The 19,090-nt window shown below is 46.1% G+C and overlaps 1 protein-coding gene across 1 annotated transcript in view; it reads left to right on the top strand.

Moving 5' to 3' along the window:
- Nucleotides 1–19,090, top strand: part of VTN (vitronectin) — a 46,891-nt gene that overhangs the window by 6,170 nt on the left and 21,631 nt on the right. The window contains exons 2-4 of the mRNA XM_077480596.1: nucleotides 1,971–2,090; nucleotides 11,199–11,453; nucleotides 12,253–12,392. Of these exons, the coding sequence (XP_077336722.1) occupies nucleotides 1,971–2,090; nucleotides 11,199–11,453; nucleotides 12,253–12,392 (515 nt within the window). The remainder of the gene's footprint in view (nucleotides 1–1,970; nucleotides 2,091–11,198; nucleotides 11,454–12,252; nucleotides 12,393–19,090) is intronic.

The raw sequence follows: 19,090 nt of genomic DNA, 5'->3' as shown, positions 1-19,090 counted from the left end.
TTTGCTTAATACCATGTCGCAATCGTGTACATTGCACGGCAGTCATGGGCAACACATCACCTCCTCACCACCTGTCAAAGACACTCACATCACTTTTTAGAGACACAGCAGTGCCTGTTGCACTTGTGAGTGAGCCCTTAGTCGCATTCGGAAGCTGCCCTCTTAGGTCTCGTTTACATGTAAAACCCAGTGGTTGAGTTGCGGTTTTACCGCTCCCCATTCCTTCCCCCTTTAGCTGCTGAGGCAGCAGCCAGACGTGTACACCTGCTGCAGCAAGAATTAAGCCCCCTATTGCTTTTGGTGCATGCTACCACCTGCCAATTGTGACCCATTCAAGTAAATGAGGCCACTCCGCATGCGACAGGAGCCAGCACTAGAGGAGGCATCGGCGTATGTGGCTCTTGTTCCATACTACTTTTCTGGGGACAACCCAATATTGGATACTTTCTTTTACTTTCACTTTCAATCATAATGGTAAACAGGACAAACAGAGGGGGTGAATCTACCGACAGCCAACGCTGTATGCTGGCCTAGGCCAACAAGGCCCAGGCCTATGGCAGCACTTTGCAGGAGGGCAGCATGTGGCTTGCGCTACACTGTTAGGGTAGCGCCAGTCTTATGGGACGGACTGGGCTGAGAGGCAAATTAGTCTAGCGCACCCCTAAAGCGGTTGCACTGCTTCCGGTATGAGGGAAGCCGGCTTTCCGCAACTGTGGGTGGGGGGGGGGGGCGATTCTGATTTTGACTGTCCTATCATTCTGGACCAAAAACCTTCCTGACTGTGCTATGTCTTCTGCTGCGCCATTGGCATGGTTATATCTTCTTAGTCCTCTCTATAAAATTATAAGAAATTTGTACTTAAGGCCGGGTTCTCACCACCGCGAATCCGCTGCGTTTTCCCGCATCGCACACCTCCTGCCGGCAGTTCACACTGCCCTATGCGGACGGCTGGGAGTGTCAATGTTATGTTAATGACACCCCCAGATCCGTCCGCATATCGCAGTGCGATCTGCCGACTCGCAAAGGAATCGGATCGCATGGTGTGAACCCCCATGCGATCCGATTCTGTTGCGGACCAAAAAAAGGGTCCCGTGCGAGTTTGCTGCGGGAGCGCTGCGAATTCAGCCATACTATCTGTATGGCTGTACTCGCATCGCTACGGAGATCGGATGTGATTTGCGGTGCGAATCACATCCGGATCTCCCCCCGCAGCAGTGTGAACCCAGCCTAAAGTAGAACTATAGGCAATACTTTTTTTTTCCATTTTGGATAGAGTAAGGGAGGCTTATAGCCCCTGTCAGTTTATTTTTTACCATCCCTGTCCCATTGCAGAGATTTCCCTTCACTTCCTGCCCCATAGCCAAACAGGAAGTGAGAGCAAATCTATGCAAATGAAGGGAATCAATTGCCCCCCCAGCCCCTCAGAACTAGTGTCCCCACTAGAAAATTTCAGGGCAGGTCTTAAACAGCAAGGGGTGTGGCCTTGACAGGAAGCGGTGGGTCATATTTAAATTAGGGGGTACACGAGTTTAGTCAGGCCTAGGGCAACACAAAACCTAGAGACATTACTGCTGACAGCCCATAGCAGTGGCGACCCGTCCCCTTAGGGGCGTCTGATCGCCGCCCCCTCTATCCACGGCCGCCCCCGCCCATTCATGCGCCCGGCCCCTTTCTGGACGCTGGGTGCATGATTTACAGCAACGAGGATGTTTTTTTGAAGCGCCTGATTAGAGCTAGAGGCCTAGTTGACCATTATCCCATGATGCTGTTGTATCAGTTTTTTTCTTCCTGTTATGTGTTGCAGGGCTGAATTCGCTGAACATAAATAAAGAATTAACAAAAAAAGAAAAAAGACGCCTGTATTTGAAAGAGATTTCATAGCTACCTCTTCTCCATCCTGCTGTATTTGCTGTTTATTTGTTTTTGTTTTTTTTGCTGTTTTTCTCCATTTATGTGCATTACTTTTACAGAGTCCTGTGTGGGACGATGTTTGGAGGGTTTCAGTGCCAAAAGTAAATGCCAATGTGATGACTTGTGTATTTACTACGGAAGTTGCTGCAGCGATTTCAAGGAGGTTTGCATGAAAAAAGGTAAGTGAATACGTTTGGATGCATTGCTGTTTTCTTTTAGTATACTGTTAGAAAGGTGTTCAGAATAAAGATAAAATACCTATGTACAGTAAATAAGCAAACACAATCTGATCATTAAAGGAGAGAAGGCTGGTTCCCAGCATAGCCAGAGAGCTGACCATGGTGGGAAAGTTTCACAATTTTGCTGTGATTTTTTGCGACTTGAAACAATGCCTGTGTATTCTTGAGGTCTATGAACCTCAAGTTCCATCAAAGTGGGACCAAAGCAGTGCAGGGACTACTTTGAAGTCGCTGCGACTTGAAGTCGCACAGATATGAAAGATACCCATTGAAAATCATGAGGTATGACTTGTTGTGTGACTTTGCAGTCCCAAGTTGCATGACAAGTCACACTAGTGGAAACCGAGCCTAATGTAGCATTTACTTTCTGGAATGCATCTGTCCTTAGCTCAGGCATGCAGGTAGGAGGGTGTGTTTAGCTGAGAAAGCCCATCCTCCTCGCCTCCTCTCCTGAAGACTCCTGGAATGTATGACATAATTTGCCTAGGCAAGAAACCAGGAAGTAAATGAAGAAATGTAAAAAAAAAAAAAAAAGTTGAAAACAAGTAAAATTATATACTTTCCTATCTATTTACTAGAGCTGCATGATTCTGGCTAAAATCAGAATCACAATTTTTTTTCTTAGAATAAAGATTATAATTCTTGCGGCATAATATAATCTTTCACATTATACAAAAAAATTTGGGCTAACTTTACTGTTTAGGTATTTTTTTTAATTTATTAAAGTATATTTTTTCCAGAAATATTGTGTTTGAAAGACCACTGCGCGAATACCGCGTGACATAAAATATTACAAAAAACGCCATTTTATTCTCTAGGGTCTCTGCTAAAAAAACATATGACCTAATTTACAGACTGAAGATCATTCCTTTGATCTAAAAGTACTAAATGTTACAATGTTTCTCTTCATCTCGCCTGGGATGTTGTGATAAACTTGGCTGCCTGTTTTTTGCCTTCTTTTTTTTTTTTTTTTTTTTTGGACAGCTGTCGGCTGAGAGAACGCTCTGCACTGAATCAAAGAAATGCTGTTTTAAGATTGCGAGGGGGGTTAAATCGCAATCTCAATTCTTTAAAGATTCGTCGTGCAGCTCTATTACAGTGCCTTGAAAAAGTATTCACACCCCTTGAAATTTTCCACATTTTGTCATGTTACAACCAAAAAATGGAAAATTGTATACTTACCTTTCCGTAATTTTCCTTTCCTGTCGCATCTTCATGGCAGCATACACTCTGGGTTGTGACTCCACCCCCACAACCTGATAGGACCACATAGCTATAAGATGAAGATACGCCCCCCGCCCCGGTATTCTCTGTATATATGAATCACCTTTGTGGGTGGGATATTGTATGCTGCCATGAAGATGCGACAGGAAAGGAAAATTACGGAAAGGTAAGTATACAATTTTCCATTTTCCTGTCGCATCATGGCAGCATACACTCTGGGGATTAACTCGCAGACTGGGTGGGAGATGCAAAGGTAAACGTTTATTAGCAAGGAATAGAAGAGTTGGCTTGAATAATGGACTTTCCCAATTCTACTGTTGATAGCTGAGCTGAGTCCACCTTGTAGTGAGAGATAAAGGTGTTCCTGGAGGACCAAGTGGCCGCTCTGCAGATGGTTTCCACTGAGACCCTACAATACGGTGCCCAGGAGGTGGCCACTGCTCTGGTGGAATGAGCCCTAAGGTCTTCAGGAATTTGCGACTCACTCAGCAAGTAGGCCTTCACCAACCAGGAGGCAATGGTTCGGGCCGAAGCTGCTTGACCTCTCCTAAAGTCATGGGGAATGATGAAGAGGTTCTCCGATCTTTTAAAGGATTTGGACAGGGAAAGATATTTTATGATTTTGCCCCTTACATCCAGAGGATGAGGGTCACCCTGGTCTGTGTTAAGAGCTGGCAAGTTGATTTCCTGGTTGAAGTGAAAAGAGGATGCCACCTTTGGGATAAAGTGATCCAAGGGTCTTAGAACTACCCTGTCCGGATGAATGATCAGATACGGCTCCTTAATCAGTAATGCTTGCATCTCTGAAACTCTCTTCGCTGATGTGGTTGCGACCAGGAAAGGTGACTTTTAGTGTCAGGTGCCAGAGGGAGATGTTTTCCAGCGGAAAACAGGGTTCTTTGGATAGTACCTCTAAGATGACTGATGGGTCCCATGTTGGAAAGGAAGGCTTCCTAGGTGGTCTTAGTTTAAGACAGGCCTTCTGAAATTGCATAACAAGGGGATCGTGAGCCCATTTAACCCCTGTCAGGGCGGATAGAGCTGACACCTGAACTTTCAGAGTACCAGAGCTAAGACCTTTGTCTAAGCCTGATTGCAGGAACTCTAGGATCAGAGGAGCCGAAAGGGAGGACAGATCCCGGCCAAGGTCCTGAGAGAAGGCAACAAACTTCTCCCAGACCCTGCGGTAGGTGCAGTTGGTGGTAGGTTTTCTGGCCTGGAGCAGGGTATCAGCTACCTTCTGGGAGCAGCCCTGACATAGATACCTAGCCCTCTCAGCCCCCAAGCCATCAAGTACAGCTTCCCCGAATCTGGATGTAGTAGCTGGCCCTGGGAGAGCAAGTCGGCTGACAGGGAAGAGCAAGAGGGTCTGCCGTGCTCAGTTGTAGGAGGGTGGTGAACCATGGCCTCCTGGGCCAAAAAAAGGAATCACCGCTATCACCAATGCCGTTGATCTCTTGAGCCTTAAGAGAAATCTCACATCAGGGGAGTCAGAGGGCAGATATACCCGAGATGGAAGTTCCAGGGATGCTGGAGGCAATCTGTCCCCTCCGCTAAGTGAAAGGGAAACCTCGACAGGAACCTTCGGCATTTGGAGTTTGCCGGAGTCGCAGCAAGGTCTATGTCTGGTTGACCCCAGGTCTGGCAGATGAGGGAGAAGGCCTGAGGGCTCAGGGACCACTCTTTGTTGAAGGCGAACTCCCTGCTGAGCGTGTCGGCTAAGATGTTCTCGAACCCCTGGATGTAAGTCGCCCTCAGGTCTGACAGGTTCAACTGTGCCCATTCAATCACAGGGAGAACTTCCCGCATCATGGAGGGACTCCTGGTCCCCCCCTGTCTGTTTATGTAGGCAACAGCAACCTTGTTGTCCATCCTTAAGAGGACCTGCTTCCCCCTTAAAGGGGAGCTGAAGGCCAGGAAAGCCTGGAGGGCCGCCCTCATCTCCAGCACGTTCGATACCGAGTCCCGTACTTTCGAAAGGCCAACGGCCCTGTGCTGCATGGGACTGGTAGTGGGCTCCCAAACCTTCTAGACTGGCATCCTGAGGAGGGATGACTATGTGTTTGCAATTGTTTAAGTTGTGGGGACCACAACGCAATGAGCGCCTGACTGTCTCCGAGATCCGGATCGTCTGGGTCATGGATGAACCATCCCACTGATGTAGGAAGGAGTTCTGCAGAGGTCTGGTGTGCCACTGAGCCCAACGGACCATAGGAATTGTCGCTGATAGGGAGCCTAGAAGGCTGAGGCATACTCTGGCCGACAGGGATCTTGCTAGAATGGCCTTCTTCACCTTCCGGACCAACAGGGAAGACTTCTCCAGAGGCAGCTGCACTGTATTCAACTGGGCTCCTAAGAAGATCATTCTCTGGGTGGGCCGAGTCTGGCTCTTCCCCCAGTTTATGAGCCATCCCAGATTCTGCAGAGTGGAGACGAGGATCTTTCGATGCTGTAACAGCGACTCCCGGCTGTCTGAGAGGAGGAGAATATCGTCCAGATAATGGTGGACTCGCAGCCCCCTCTCCCTCAGATGCGCGATAACGGGAAGAAGGACCTTTGTAAAGGTCCTGGGAGCCGCAGAAATTCCAAACAGAATACTTCAGAACTGAAAGTGTCTGTGGTTTAGTGAAAAACTGAGGAACTTTTGGAGTTCTGAATGGATAGGGATATGGAGGTAGGCGCCCTGTAGATCTATGGAGAGCATCCAGTCCCCCAGATTTATGGCCTGGAGGATAGACTGTAGACTCTCCATTTTGAATGCTTCTACCTGGATAGAGCGGTTTACGTTTAGATCCAGGACCGGACGTAGGTCCCCTGATTTATTTTTTACTAGAAATAGAGGGGAATAGAACCCCCGACCTCTTTGGGATAGGGGCACCTCGGTAATTGCTTCCTTTTGGAGCAGATCCTGAACGTATCGGGTCAAGGCTAACCTCTTTTGCCGGGATGACGGGAGGTTTGTTGGGCAAAAATGGTCCCCCGGGGGAAGTCACCTGAATGACCATCTGTGCCCGACGCGAACGGTGGTTAAACGCTTATTGTTTCCCCCCAGACCAGCGTGAACTTTGAGAGTCTGGCCCCCACCACTGCTGGCTGGGCGGACGCACCTTCAACAGGACTTCTGGTCAGTAGATGCTGGGGTCCTGGGCTTCTGGGACGTCAGGAAGGACGTTTGAGGGGCCTTCCAGTTCCTTCTGTACTCCCTACCAGGCCTGTAGGACTTGGCATCCCTGTACCTGTCCGGGAGGTTACGCTTAAAGGGAGGAGGCCTCTGAAGCTTTGGCTTTCTATCCGAGGGGATAAGCCCTGATTTTCCGGCAGTGACCTTAGAAATAGCAGAGTCCAATTTTGCGCCAAAAAGGTTCTCACCATCATACGGGATGCAGCACCAATTGGACTTGGAAGCAGGATCTGCCGCCCAGGGTTTGAGCCAGAGAGCCCGTCTGGCCATTACCAAGGACAATATAGCCCTGGATGCGGACTTAATAGCATCCACAGATGCCTCTGCCACAAAATCCCCTGCAAGGCTTAGTTCTTGCAGGGCCCTTACTATCTGGTCCTGATCAGCGCCTTGGATACAAGCTTTTCTGTGCTTGCTGACCAACTGGCAATAGCCTTACCCACAGCTGCAAGAACCACTGCTGGCCTGCATACGCCTCCTGCTGCTAAGTAAGCTCTTTTGAGATCAGTATCGATCTTCCTATCCAGGACATCCTTGAATGACACAGCGTCCTCGATAGGGAGCGTAACGTGTCTGGCCACACGCATGAGGGATGCATCCACCACTGGCGGGGACACGAGAGATTTAATTTTAGCCTCCTTTAGAGGATATAGTTTGGCAAGCCGATTGTTAAGACTTGCTTTCTTCTTGGGTCTCTGCCACTCGTCTCTGATAAGTTCCTCCAACTCATCAATGAAGGGGAAGGCTTCGGGTTCTCTCATCAGGTTCGGGAAATATTTTCTCCTTTTGGGTTGGGCCTCCTGTGGTTCCTCCCAGCTAATGGCCCCCTTCACTGACCTCACAAAAGGCTCTATTAGGGAGAAGTCAAAGCCTGGTGAAGCCTCTAGTTCTTCCTCATCTGAAGGAGAATCATGCTCTCTGGAAGTACTTGGGGGAGCCAGCGAAGCACCCCGTGGAGATAACTCCGTGTCAGGAGCGACACGTGGGGCAGAAGACTCTGTGAGCTCTCTGTGTTCTTGCCCTTTCTCTCTGGTGGCTTCTTCAAAGCACCGGCGGCATGCCAAAATATCTGGAAGGGCTATGGCCTCGCATACCCAGCAGGTATTTTCATAAGGATGGGAGTGACGTGCTGGTGAATGGCGCCTCCGGTCAGGGGATCTTCTTCGGCGGGAATGGCTGCGCCTTGAACAAGACCTGGAGCGACTCCTTCTGCGACTCCCTTTCCCTGAGCGACTTCCTCCACCCGAATGGCTCCGCCTATGGCCAGAGCGGCTTCTTCTATGCGAGGAATCTCTGCGAGATGATCTTGTGGACCTGATGGGGCTAACCATTTAGGTAGCGCTAGTGCGTCCTGCTCTCTTTTTCGATCTTCTCTACTTACCAAACTCCTCCCCTCTTACCTATTATGCTGGTGGTGATCTGCTGGAGCAGTGGTCTCCATGGATAGGGAAACAGAGGAAGCCTGAAGACACAGGTAACGCAAAAAGGGTAAGGAAGATAAAGCCATAACAGAAACAAGAGGGGAATAGAGAGAAGAAAAATACAGGGGAGATACTTACCAAACAGAGAGGCAACACTGGGGTAGAAAAAAACAGAAATGCAGCAGTCATGAAATTCAGCTGAGCACAAAAAACAGGCAAAAAAAGACATCTGCGTTAAAAAAGGCATCTTCCCCTTTTAAAATTGGAGCTGGGGTCATGTCCCGCCCGCACATGCTCAGTAGTGCCATGCGGCCGCCGGCGCCATCTTGGAAAAGGGAAAAGACATAGATAGACATACACAGGCTGCCCAAAGTGCACAGTGAGCATGTGCAAAGCGGCAGAGTGACCAGGAAGAGTGGTGATGTTGCTGTGGGACTAGAGAGCTAAGGAAAAGGAAGTAAAATATGGCAGAAAGGCAACACTGGGGTAAAGGCACCAGACAACCTAAGGTGACAAGAGATACTGAAGGCAGAGAGTATGCTGTCAGGTTGCAGACAGAGTGACACCAGGGAGGAAGAGGAAACAGGAGACCACCGCAGGTACTAAGCCTGTTTAAGGCTTAAAGACCAATCTTTTTATTATATGCCTTCAGCCTGTTTAAGGCTTACTTTCAACGGCTATAGAGGCAATGCTCTGTTTGCAGAGAAAAAGTATTCATACCCCTGAGATCACCAGAGTGGGGTTCCTTCCATTTAGCTTCCTTTAGAGGCTGTACCGGTAAGGACTTCCACCCAGGAGAGGCTAGAACCTGGCTGGGGCGAAGCGGTAAGAGGGTGATGATCCGTGCGGTCCCAACAGGTGAGGAAAAATAAGAGAATACCGGGGCGGGGGCGTATCTTCATCTTATAGCTATGTGGTCCTATCAGGTTGTGGGGGTGGAGTCACAACCCAGAGTGTATGCTGCCATGATGCGACAGGAAACATAAATGTATTTTATGTGATAGACTAACACAAAGTGGCACATAATTGTGAAGTGGAAATAAAATGATAAATGGTTTTCCACATTTTTTACAAATAAATATGTGAAAAGTGCGGCGTGCATTTGTTTTCAGCCCCCTATACTCTGATACCCATAACTAAAATCTAGTGGAACCAATTGCCTACAGAAGTCACTTGATTAGTAAATAAAATCCTTCTGTGTGTAATTTAATCTCAATATAAATACAGCTGTTCTGTAAAGCCCCCAGAGGTTTGTTAGTGAACAAACAGCATCATGAAGGCCAAGGAACACACCAGACAGGTCAGGGATAAAGTTGTGGAGAAGTTTAAAGCAGGGTTAGGTTATAAAAAAAATATCCCAAGCTTTGAATATCTCACAGAGCACTGTTCAATCCATCATCCAAAAATGGAAAGAGTATGGCACAACTGAAAACCTACCAAGACATGGCCGTCCACCCAAACTGACAGGTCGGGCAAGGAGAGCATTAATCAGAGAAGCAGCCAAGAAGCCTATGGTAACTCTGTAGGAGCTGCAGAGATCCACAGCTCAGGTGGGAGAATCTGTCCACAGGACAACTATTAGTCGTGCACTTCACAAATCTGACCTTTATGGAAGAGTGGCAAGAAGAAAGTCATTGTTGAAAGAAAGTCATAAAAAGTCCTGTTAGCAGTTTGCGAGAAGCCATGTGGGGACACAGCAAACATGTAGAAGAAGGTGCTCTGATAAGATGAGACCAAAATGTAATTTTTTAGCCTAAAAACAAAACGGTATGCCGCATGCACACGACCGGACTTTCCGGCAGAATAGGTCCAACGGAATCATTCCTTCGTATAGTCCGATCATGTGTGGGATAGTCTGATCGTTTTTCTTTAAAAAATTCAGATGGACCTAGAAATAGAATATGTTTCAAATCTGTCCGACGGACTCAATACCTATCGGGAAAACCGTTCATCTGTATGCTGATCCGACGGACCAAATACGACGCAAGGGCAGCTATTGGCTACTGGCTATTGAACTTCCTTTTCTAGTACTGTTGTATGTCATCACATTCAAAACAAACTGACTTTCGAACGGACTTTAGTCCATTCGTGTGTGGGCAAGAGCGTTCATTCGGAAGTCCATCGCAACTCCGTTGAAAGTCCGTCGGGAACACTTTCGGACCTTTTCTGCCCGGAAAGTCCCGTCGTGTGTACGCAGCATTACAATGCACATCACCCTGAACACACCATCCCCTCCGTGAAACATGGTGTAGGCAGCATCATGTTGTGGGGATGCGTTTCTTCAGCAGGGACTAGGAAGCTGGTTTACCTTCCAGCAGGACAAACGACCCTAAACATACAGCCAGAGCTACAATGGAATGATTTGAATCAAAGCATATTCATGTCTTAGAATGGTCCAGTCAAAGTCCAGACCTAAATTCAATTGAAAATCTGTGGCAAGACTCGCTGTTCACAGACGCTCTCCATCCAATCTGACAGAGCTTAAGCTATTTTGAAAAGAAGAGTTGGCATAAATGTCACTCTCTAGATGTGCAAAGCTGGTAGAGACATCCCCAAAAAAGACTTGCAGCTGTAATTGCAGGGAATGGTGGTTCTACAAAGTACTGACTCAGGGGGGCTGAATACAAATGCACACCACACTTTTCACATATTTATTTGTAAAAAAAATTGAAAACCATTTATCATTTTCCTTCTACTTCACAATTATATTCCATTTTGTGTTGGTCTATCACGTAAAATCCCAATAAAATACATTTAAGTTTTTGGTTGTAACATGACAAAATGTGGAAAATTTTAGCAGATTGGGGATTAAAAAGAATCAATGTTGATTGGGAGAGTGAAGTTCCACTTTATTATCATATATTTCATAGGATGTAATAAAAAATATAAAACAGAAAAGTAATCACATTATATTTGGCAGCCTGAATTCCTTTTCTTGCATGGCCGTATTTGTGATAAATATTGCGTTGGATGTATGTGAATAACAGTTTTATGCTGATCCTTAAGCTGGATATACACTACAGTATATAACTTTTGTTCGATTTCCTTTAGAGTTACCTTCAACTACGTAGTGCAAGGGCCTGCCTGATTTCATACAATTTTTTAGGTTTGACCTCATATTATATGGTTTTGGTAAATCTAAAGGAACAAAAATCAAAAGAAAATTGTATAGTGTGTATTCAGCTTTAATCTCACAATATTTTTATTACTTTTTTACAACAGAGACCAGAGGAGATGTGTTTACCTTCCCTGAAGATGAATATGACAATTTTAATGACACCACAGACCCAGATCTCCTGACCCAAGTAACAACGCCCGTAGATAACTCTGGGGTATCTGAAAAAGTGACTGAGAGGCCAACAACAGGGACAACGTTGGTGGATCCTGTAACTGATGACATCTCTGAGGAGCTGTGCAGTGGCAAACCATTTGATGCCTTTACAAACTTAAAAAATGGCTCTATTTATGCTTTCCGAGGTATGAAGACACAAAATAATGTTGTGCCTGTGGAGGGAAATAAGGGAGAGAAGTAGGATATAATCATCTTTACTTGGAGAGCATCTTGTAGAACGCATCTATGTCTGCTACCTATTTGTTTCTCCATTTCTTGAAGCTTCACACAAGATGGTTGGAGTTTATGGGTGCCTCACAGACCTCTGTACAAGATCATAAGGGTGGAGAAGTACTGCACTTATCTTGACATAAGAAAAGATTACTGATAATTGAATTGCATATTTCTCCAGAGGAGATGCAGAATAAAACATAAAGCAGGAAGGCCACAGTAAATAGTAAATCAGCTTCTAAATTCGCCTGGTTCAATAAAGCTTAGAAATTAGGCCCTGTTCAGATCAGAGCATTTTGAAAAGGCGCATGCCAAATTGCAGTCTATTGCCGGCAACGGCAGTGTCCCAATCGGTGCGACGCCACCTTTGGAGCGCCGCACCGATTTCCAAAAGTAGTTCCTGCACTACTTTTGGCGACTTTGGCAGTGATTTCAATAGACATCTGTGCATGAACTGGCACAAATGTCTTTCAAATCGCCCCTGAAGTCGGACTGAAATGCAGGTTTGAAATTGTGAAAGTTCAGCTGAACTCGCACGATTTCAAACCCACCTTCAGTTTGAACGAGGACTAAAACCTGGAATCTGATTGGTTATTATGTACAGCTGCACCAGACTTTGCCCTCTCCAGTTTTAGTAAATCAACCCCATTAAAACAAATACTGTAGATGAGTGTGTGCGGAAATACAGCTTCAATTCTTCATTATCTTCTTCAGGTGAATACTTTTATGAACTTGATGATAAGAAAGCACTTGATGGCTACCCAAAGCTCATCAAGGATGTGTGGGGCATAGAAGGCCCAATAGATGCTGCCATCACTCGCATGAACTGCCAAGGAAAGACCTACATTTTTAAGGTAAGAACAGTTATTTTATTATCCAAGCCAGAGGTTCTCAACCTTTTTTCGCCAAGGTAATCCCTATGGGCTGATGTCTCAACTATAAGAAACAAAGATACTGCATAATTTAAAGTGATGATAAACACATTCTGTTTAATTTACATGGCATAGCATACTAGCTCATTATAAATAACTTACCTGAGAACGAAGCCCCCGAATCGGTCCTCCGTCATCATGTCCGCCGCTGCCATGGTTTCTGCAGTGACTTCTGGGTCTCGCTGCTCCGGCGCTGTGATTCGCCGGAGCAGCGATGACGTCACTCCCGCGCATGCGCATGGGAGCCGACACTCGTGGCATATCGCCGCTATCTGCGGCCTGCCCAGTGCGCCAGCACGCCGTTGTCTACGGCGCATGCGCCGTAGACAGCGGTGGCTGTCTTCGGGTAAATATCTCCTAAACCGTATGACAACAGCGATTATATGCAAATGGGAAGGATTAGGTACATGAGCCAGCAGCCTCTCATTGATTTCTATAGGGCTGCCTACTCATAGCTAATAGTGGGAACCTCTAATGGGTGTAACTGCCGGCATGGTGCATCCGCAGGTGTGAATGCATTTTAGATGTACTTAACCACCTGCCACCTGCCCTATAGGCAAATGACAGCTGCAAAGTGGTTTCAAAATCCTGACTGGGTGTCATATGACGTCCTCAGGATTTTGAGCTGCTGTGTCCCCCCAGGGGCGTGCATCGTGGCGATCATTGTTGTGGTGTGTCAGTTTGAAACCCTGCAACTACAATCTCGGTAAAGAGTCTCCGACGGAGACTCTTTACCACGTGATCAGCCGTGTCCAATCACGGCTGATCACAGTGTAAATAGAAAGAGCCGGTAATCGGCTTTTCCTCACTCGTGTCTGTCAGACGAGAGTAGAGGAGAGCCGATCGGCTGCTCCTCTGACAGGGGGGGTCTGTGCTGATCGATTATCAGCGCAGCCCCCCTGAGGATGCCCACTCTGGACCACCAGGGATGCCACCAGACCACCAGGGATGCCAGCCTAGACCACCAGGGAGGCCAGTCAGTGCCCACAATGGATGCCAATCAGTGCTCATAATGGATGCCAATGAGTGCCCACAATGGCCATCACTGATTGGCATGCATTATTGTTTGGCACTGATTGGCATCCATCAGTACAAAACAATACAATACAATACAATGCCGCCTATCAGTGCCCATCCGTGCCACCTATCAGTGCCCATCCATGCCGCCTATCAGTGCACACCCGTGCCACCTATCAGTGCCCATCCATGCTCATCTGTGCTGCCTATCCATGCCCATTCATGCCACCTATCCATGCCAATCTGTGCCACCTCATCAGTGCCACTTCATTGGTGCCACCTCATCAGTGCCCATCAGTGCCGCCTTATCAGTGTCCATCAGTGCATCCCCATCAGTGCCAATCAGTGAAGGAGAAAACGTACTTATTTACAAAGTTTTGAAACTGAAACAAAAAAAAACATTTTTTTTCAAAATAGCAAAAAATAAAAACCGTAGAGGTGATCAAATACCACCAAAAGAAAGCTCTATTTGTGGGGAAAAAATTATAAAAATGTAATTTGTGTACAGTGTAGCATGACCGCGCAATTGTCATTCAAAATGCGACAGCACTGAAAGCTCAAAATTGGTCTGGGCAGAAAGGAGTTTGAGTGCCTGGTATTGAGGTGGTTAAAGGGGTTGTAAAGGTTTGTGTTTGTAGCGCCAGCTTCTGAAGAGCATGCGCTATATGTTTTGCAATTTAATGTTACTCTTAAAACCGCAGTTTGGTTTGGGTCTAATTGGGTCTAATTGTTCTAAATGTTTGACCTCAGCATCAGTCTGACTGGACTGCAGGGTGTTCTGCTGTCACTTTTGGCAGGCATGAAACACAGTCTAGCTGGGTGCATTAAGGTTAATCTCTTTCGGAACCAGCCCAGTGGGAGTGTTGCTCTTGCTGTGCTTTCTGGGAGGGGGTACTTAAGGTGCGGATGTCACGTGTTTCGGGGTTCCGGTCCAGAAGTATGTTCTGACTGCATGGTCCTGGTCCTCCTGACCAGCCCCCAGTACATCCATGGCCTGGGGTGCGGATCCACCCAACTTTACATCTCGGGGCTGGCTAGCCCAAGGCAAGCAAACTGAAAGGAGGATACGGAGGTGGTCCGGTGCCGTCTCGGTTAGAGGAGAGGCCCAGCAACTGTGAAGTTATCCAGGGGAGGACTCTTCAGGAGAATGCCACGCAAGGGTTGGCTTCTCAACAAGAGCCTGGACAAGTTTAAGGACCTAAGTGAATCCAATCTCGTGCGGTATCGCCGGACTGGATGCAAGATACTGGTACCACACGAGTGTTCTACAAGCTTTCAAGTTTCCCTCACGTGTTCTATAGCAAAGTCTGTGGCAGAGACTTATTCCTGACTCAAGCACCCTGTTGGCTGCTAGGCCTTGTGAGAGAAGGACTATCCAATTAGGGTGAGGATCCAGTTGTGAATGGCTATTGGATTTATTCAAAGTGAGAGACTGTTTCATACTGAATTTAACATTAAGAGTACCTGGACTTTTCCCCTAAACCCTCTGATTCTATGTTGAGAGACTGTGTTGTTAACTACTTTTTGCAAATAAAAATACCTTTAAGTGGTCAGTTGTCAGTCTCTGCAGTTTTTGTGCCAACTACCTCAGGAAACCCCTAGATGCATATGAGGTGAAGAAGGTAATGGTAAGCCCAATAAATTCAGCCGCTCCTTCGGGAGTCAGTGCTACATGTTTTTTCACCTTAATGCATCCTATGCATTAAGGTGAAAAACACCTGGCAGTCACCAGCCCCCTGGCCCCCCTGTTTTGCTTACCTGAACCCCTTCATTCAGTCAGTGGGGATGCGCTGTCTTTCTCTCCACGGGCTCTCGGCTCTTGCTTGGATAGATTGTCTTTAGACATTTCTCCATGTTACAGGTAACACACAAACTAAACAGCACAGCTAGACAACTGACATCAGTGCTCTCATCACGCTGCAAAGTTAAAAGGTAGAACATTTGGGTTTATAAGTGCGTCTAAGTGAGTTAAACAGGAGCGACAAAAGTTTAGAGATGTGCGTCCGCTCGGCTCCCTCTTCTTTCTCTCATGAGCACAGCCCGGTGCTGGCTCTGAGAGACAAGCTGCACACTATCCGCTGCCACCCTGTCCCCCACTGCCCAGGGATGAGAAAGAGCTGAGCCTGGGGCCCAGGAACATGACAGCTTCGGTGCCGCTCAGCTGGATAGACGGCTGCCTGTAGAACCTGAGGATATAATGGATTAAATGGACCAGACTGTGACACCAAAGGGATGAAGGGGCTTGACAGGTAAGGGGGAGCTGTATACACCGGGAGGAGGGCTGGGATATAGGAACACATGTACTGTTTACTACATAGACTAGACACTACTGACACTGACTGTACTGCCAGATCCTGATCTAAAGGGCAACTCTGATGTAAGGGAGTATGCTGTGGACCATTATATAGGGGAAATTCTGCAGACTCCCATGTAAGGGGGGCTCAGGGTCAGCAGAAGTCCCCTTTACATCAGGGTCAGCAGAGGTTCCCCTTTACATCAGGGTCTGCAGAGGTTCTTCTTTACATCAGGGTCCACAGAGGTTCCTCTTTACATCAGGGTCTGCAGAGGTTCCCTTTACATCAGGATCCGCAGAGGTTCTCCTTTACATCTGGTTCCACAGAGGTTCCCCTTTACATCAGGGTCCGCAGAGGTCCCCTTTACATCAGGATCTGCAGAGGTTCTCCTTTACATCTGGATCCACAGAGGTTCCCCTTTACATCAAGATCAAAAGAGCTTCCCCTTTACATCAGGGTCCGCAGAGATTCCCCTTTACATCAGGGTCCACAGAGGTCCCCTTTACATCAGGGTCCACAGAGGTCCCCTGCAGACTCTGATGTAAGGGGGAATTCTGTGCTGGATTGCATTAACCTGACCTGATGTAAAAGGCGAAATATCTTTTTTGTACTGGGATGGAGGATTGGGGGGTAGAAGAGGATTTATTCTGAGAGGGGTACTGAGGGGGATTTGTGCTGAGGGGGAACTGAGGGGCATGGGGATAAGGGCTGGGATAGGGAAGAAGGGGGTTTTGTGCGGGGACTGGGGATTTGGGGAGGGTGGAGGAGGACATATGCTAAGGGTGAGGGAAAAAGATTTGTGATGGGAGGGGGGATTTGCATGGGAGGATTTGTTCTGTTTTGCTTAACCACATCCCTTAAGCCCCTCCCACTGTTAAGAGTTTGGCCATGCCCACATTTTTCTGCAGCGCCGCAGGTCATTTCCTTCTTACAGTGTCCCTTATTCTGAAGTTCAAAAGTTGGGAGGTATGCATTTTTGCTGCTTATTTTAACTGGTTTCACATTGATCAACAGCACAAGGCCTTATTACATTTGCATCTTTTCCTTGACTTTTCTGGAACAAAATTTGGGATTTTCTTTTACTTTAACTTTATACGATAACAATAAACAGGACAAATAGAGACGATGACTCTCCCTAAAGCTCCATGCACACTGGGCTTAAAAAAAAAGAAATGCCAGTTGCATTGGCAAAAGAAAACGCTCGTATAGAGTGTTTTTGTAGAAAGTTTAGACGAGCATAGGAGAGTTTAGCATTTTTTCTGCAAGAAAGCTCCATTTAGAAACGCAAACCAGAAGTTTTTTTCCCCTGCCTCTTAATGCTGAGCTCAAAACATGCCTCTAATCATCCTAATGTTCATGGACACATAGAATAACATTGAGCTGCTTCTACATAACACAAAACTCTTGTACAAGCAGCGATTTTTAATCCAGTGTGCATGGAGCCTAACCTGGCTGTAAAGTAAGAATTAATTTAGTGATAATGGAAAAGCTCTATATGGGGAATCTTGCAGTGTTTCTGAAGGTATGAAAATTACTTGTTATCATCCAGCAAGAAAAAATAATAGACCCATTTGATGCCCTTCACAGAGCACCAGCTGAATGCTGGGGGGTTCTTGTACACTGGGCGGAATGATGGATTATAAACTGGCCATAGATGGATCAAATCTATAGGCTGGCTGATTGCACCCAAGTCGATCCATCAATTGACTTGGGTACAACAAGCAAATTAGATTTTTGGCATGCGATTAGTGCCAGAGGCTATAGCTGCTATCAGGAAACAAAGTGTACTCCCCCAAATGTGTTGATGGGTGAATCAAGCTATTTTCTTTCCTGCAACCCGTGGTTGCAAGAAAGAAAATTGCATAATCTGTGGCCTAACTAAATTGCTTGAGTATCTGAATAAATCCCATTGTTTCAGCAATTGTTGTGTGGTGGGGTCCTATATACAGAAGGTCTCAGGTTTGGAGGGGTCCAAAACAGATTGAAGATTGTGTTTAGAGAGCTGTTTATCTCAATGTACTTTTGTGAAACAAAGTTCCAGTGAGTTATTGCTTTCTGGACACATATTAGACAGACTGAAAATCCATTTGCTTCCCCACCACAAAAGTAGAAATCATATTTCAAACATTTCTTTTTAATAATATATACAATATATATATATTTTTTTTAATAGCCTCTTGTGGAAGACATTAAAAGACTCTGTTGACTGGTCATTGTCTCAGTTATCACCAGGCCATTTATTTTGAGCTAATTGTGACTTCCGTCCAAGTTCTTACCTTGTTTCAGGTTAGGTTCACATCTATGCATGTTGGGAATGTACGCAAAATCACAAGCTTCCCTGACATGCGGAGAAACCTGCTGCCCCAGATGCGCGGTAGTGGTGCCATTAATTGTTTTTGGAAAAGGGTCAGGAACTTTCTACATTTCTCATGTGTACAGCAGCCCTTTGAAATCAATGAGCTCCCCTACGTGCAGCATGCAGGAGCGTACGGAAATGTTCCATCGCACCTGTAAGTGTGAACCAAGCATTAGAAGAGTTACCCTTCCTCTTTCTTTTTATTATAAATATTTAATTGACAATAAATTTGCCAAAATATTTTTTGCCAGAATTTGAACAGATAACAGATAAGCAATTTTTCTTGTTTCCTATGTTCTCTATCGTGCTACAATGCACTTTAGCTTTAAAAAAAACAACATAATTTTTGGTTGATTTTTCTTATCAAACCTAGGACAGTTAAAGTAGAACTAAAGGCAAGACTTTGTGTTTATTTTGGAAGGAGTAAGAGAAGGTTAAATCCCTTGTAAAGTTTATTTTTGCCATCTGTCTCCCATTGTAAAAATTCTTGGTTATCACTGGAGGGGGATGCCACCACTTCTTTTGTTCTGGGAACAACCAAAAATCTATTTTTTCTTTTTTTAAAGGTTCCACATCAATAAATAAAATAAAAAAGCAGCTCTGTATGTAATACCCCCTTCTTCCCCAGTGTTGCCCCTGCAGCAATTTATTTGTATTGTCCAGCACCATTCAAACTGGAACACTGAGGACATACTGTTATTGCAGGAAGTCATGGCCCCCTGAGGTGTCACCATGACATCCTAAACTAGCATTGCAGCTTTGCAGAAAGTGCTACTGACAACATAATGTCTCTGCTTCATTGATGACTACCCGCCACCACCAAAAGAGGCAAAAGGTTAGAGACCCCTGCCTACCATGTAACTGACCTGAAGAAGTCTGAAAAGGTAAGTATACAAGAAAAACAAAAGTACTGCTGAGAGGCCACCAGGGTTTAACCCAGAGCCAAGATTTGA

The sequence above is a fragment of the Lithobates pipiens genome, unplaced genomic scaffold (genome assembly GCF_037356315.1).
Source record: "Lithobates pipiens isolate NorthernLeopardFrog02 unplaced genomic scaffold, aLitPip1_a1.2 Scaffold_16, whole genome shotgun sequence".
Classification (NCBI taxonomy): Eukaryota; Metazoa; Chordata; class Amphibia; order Anura; family Ranidae; genus Lithobates; species Lithobates pipiens.
This window is presented reverse-complemented; position numbering and strand designations above follow the sequence as displayed.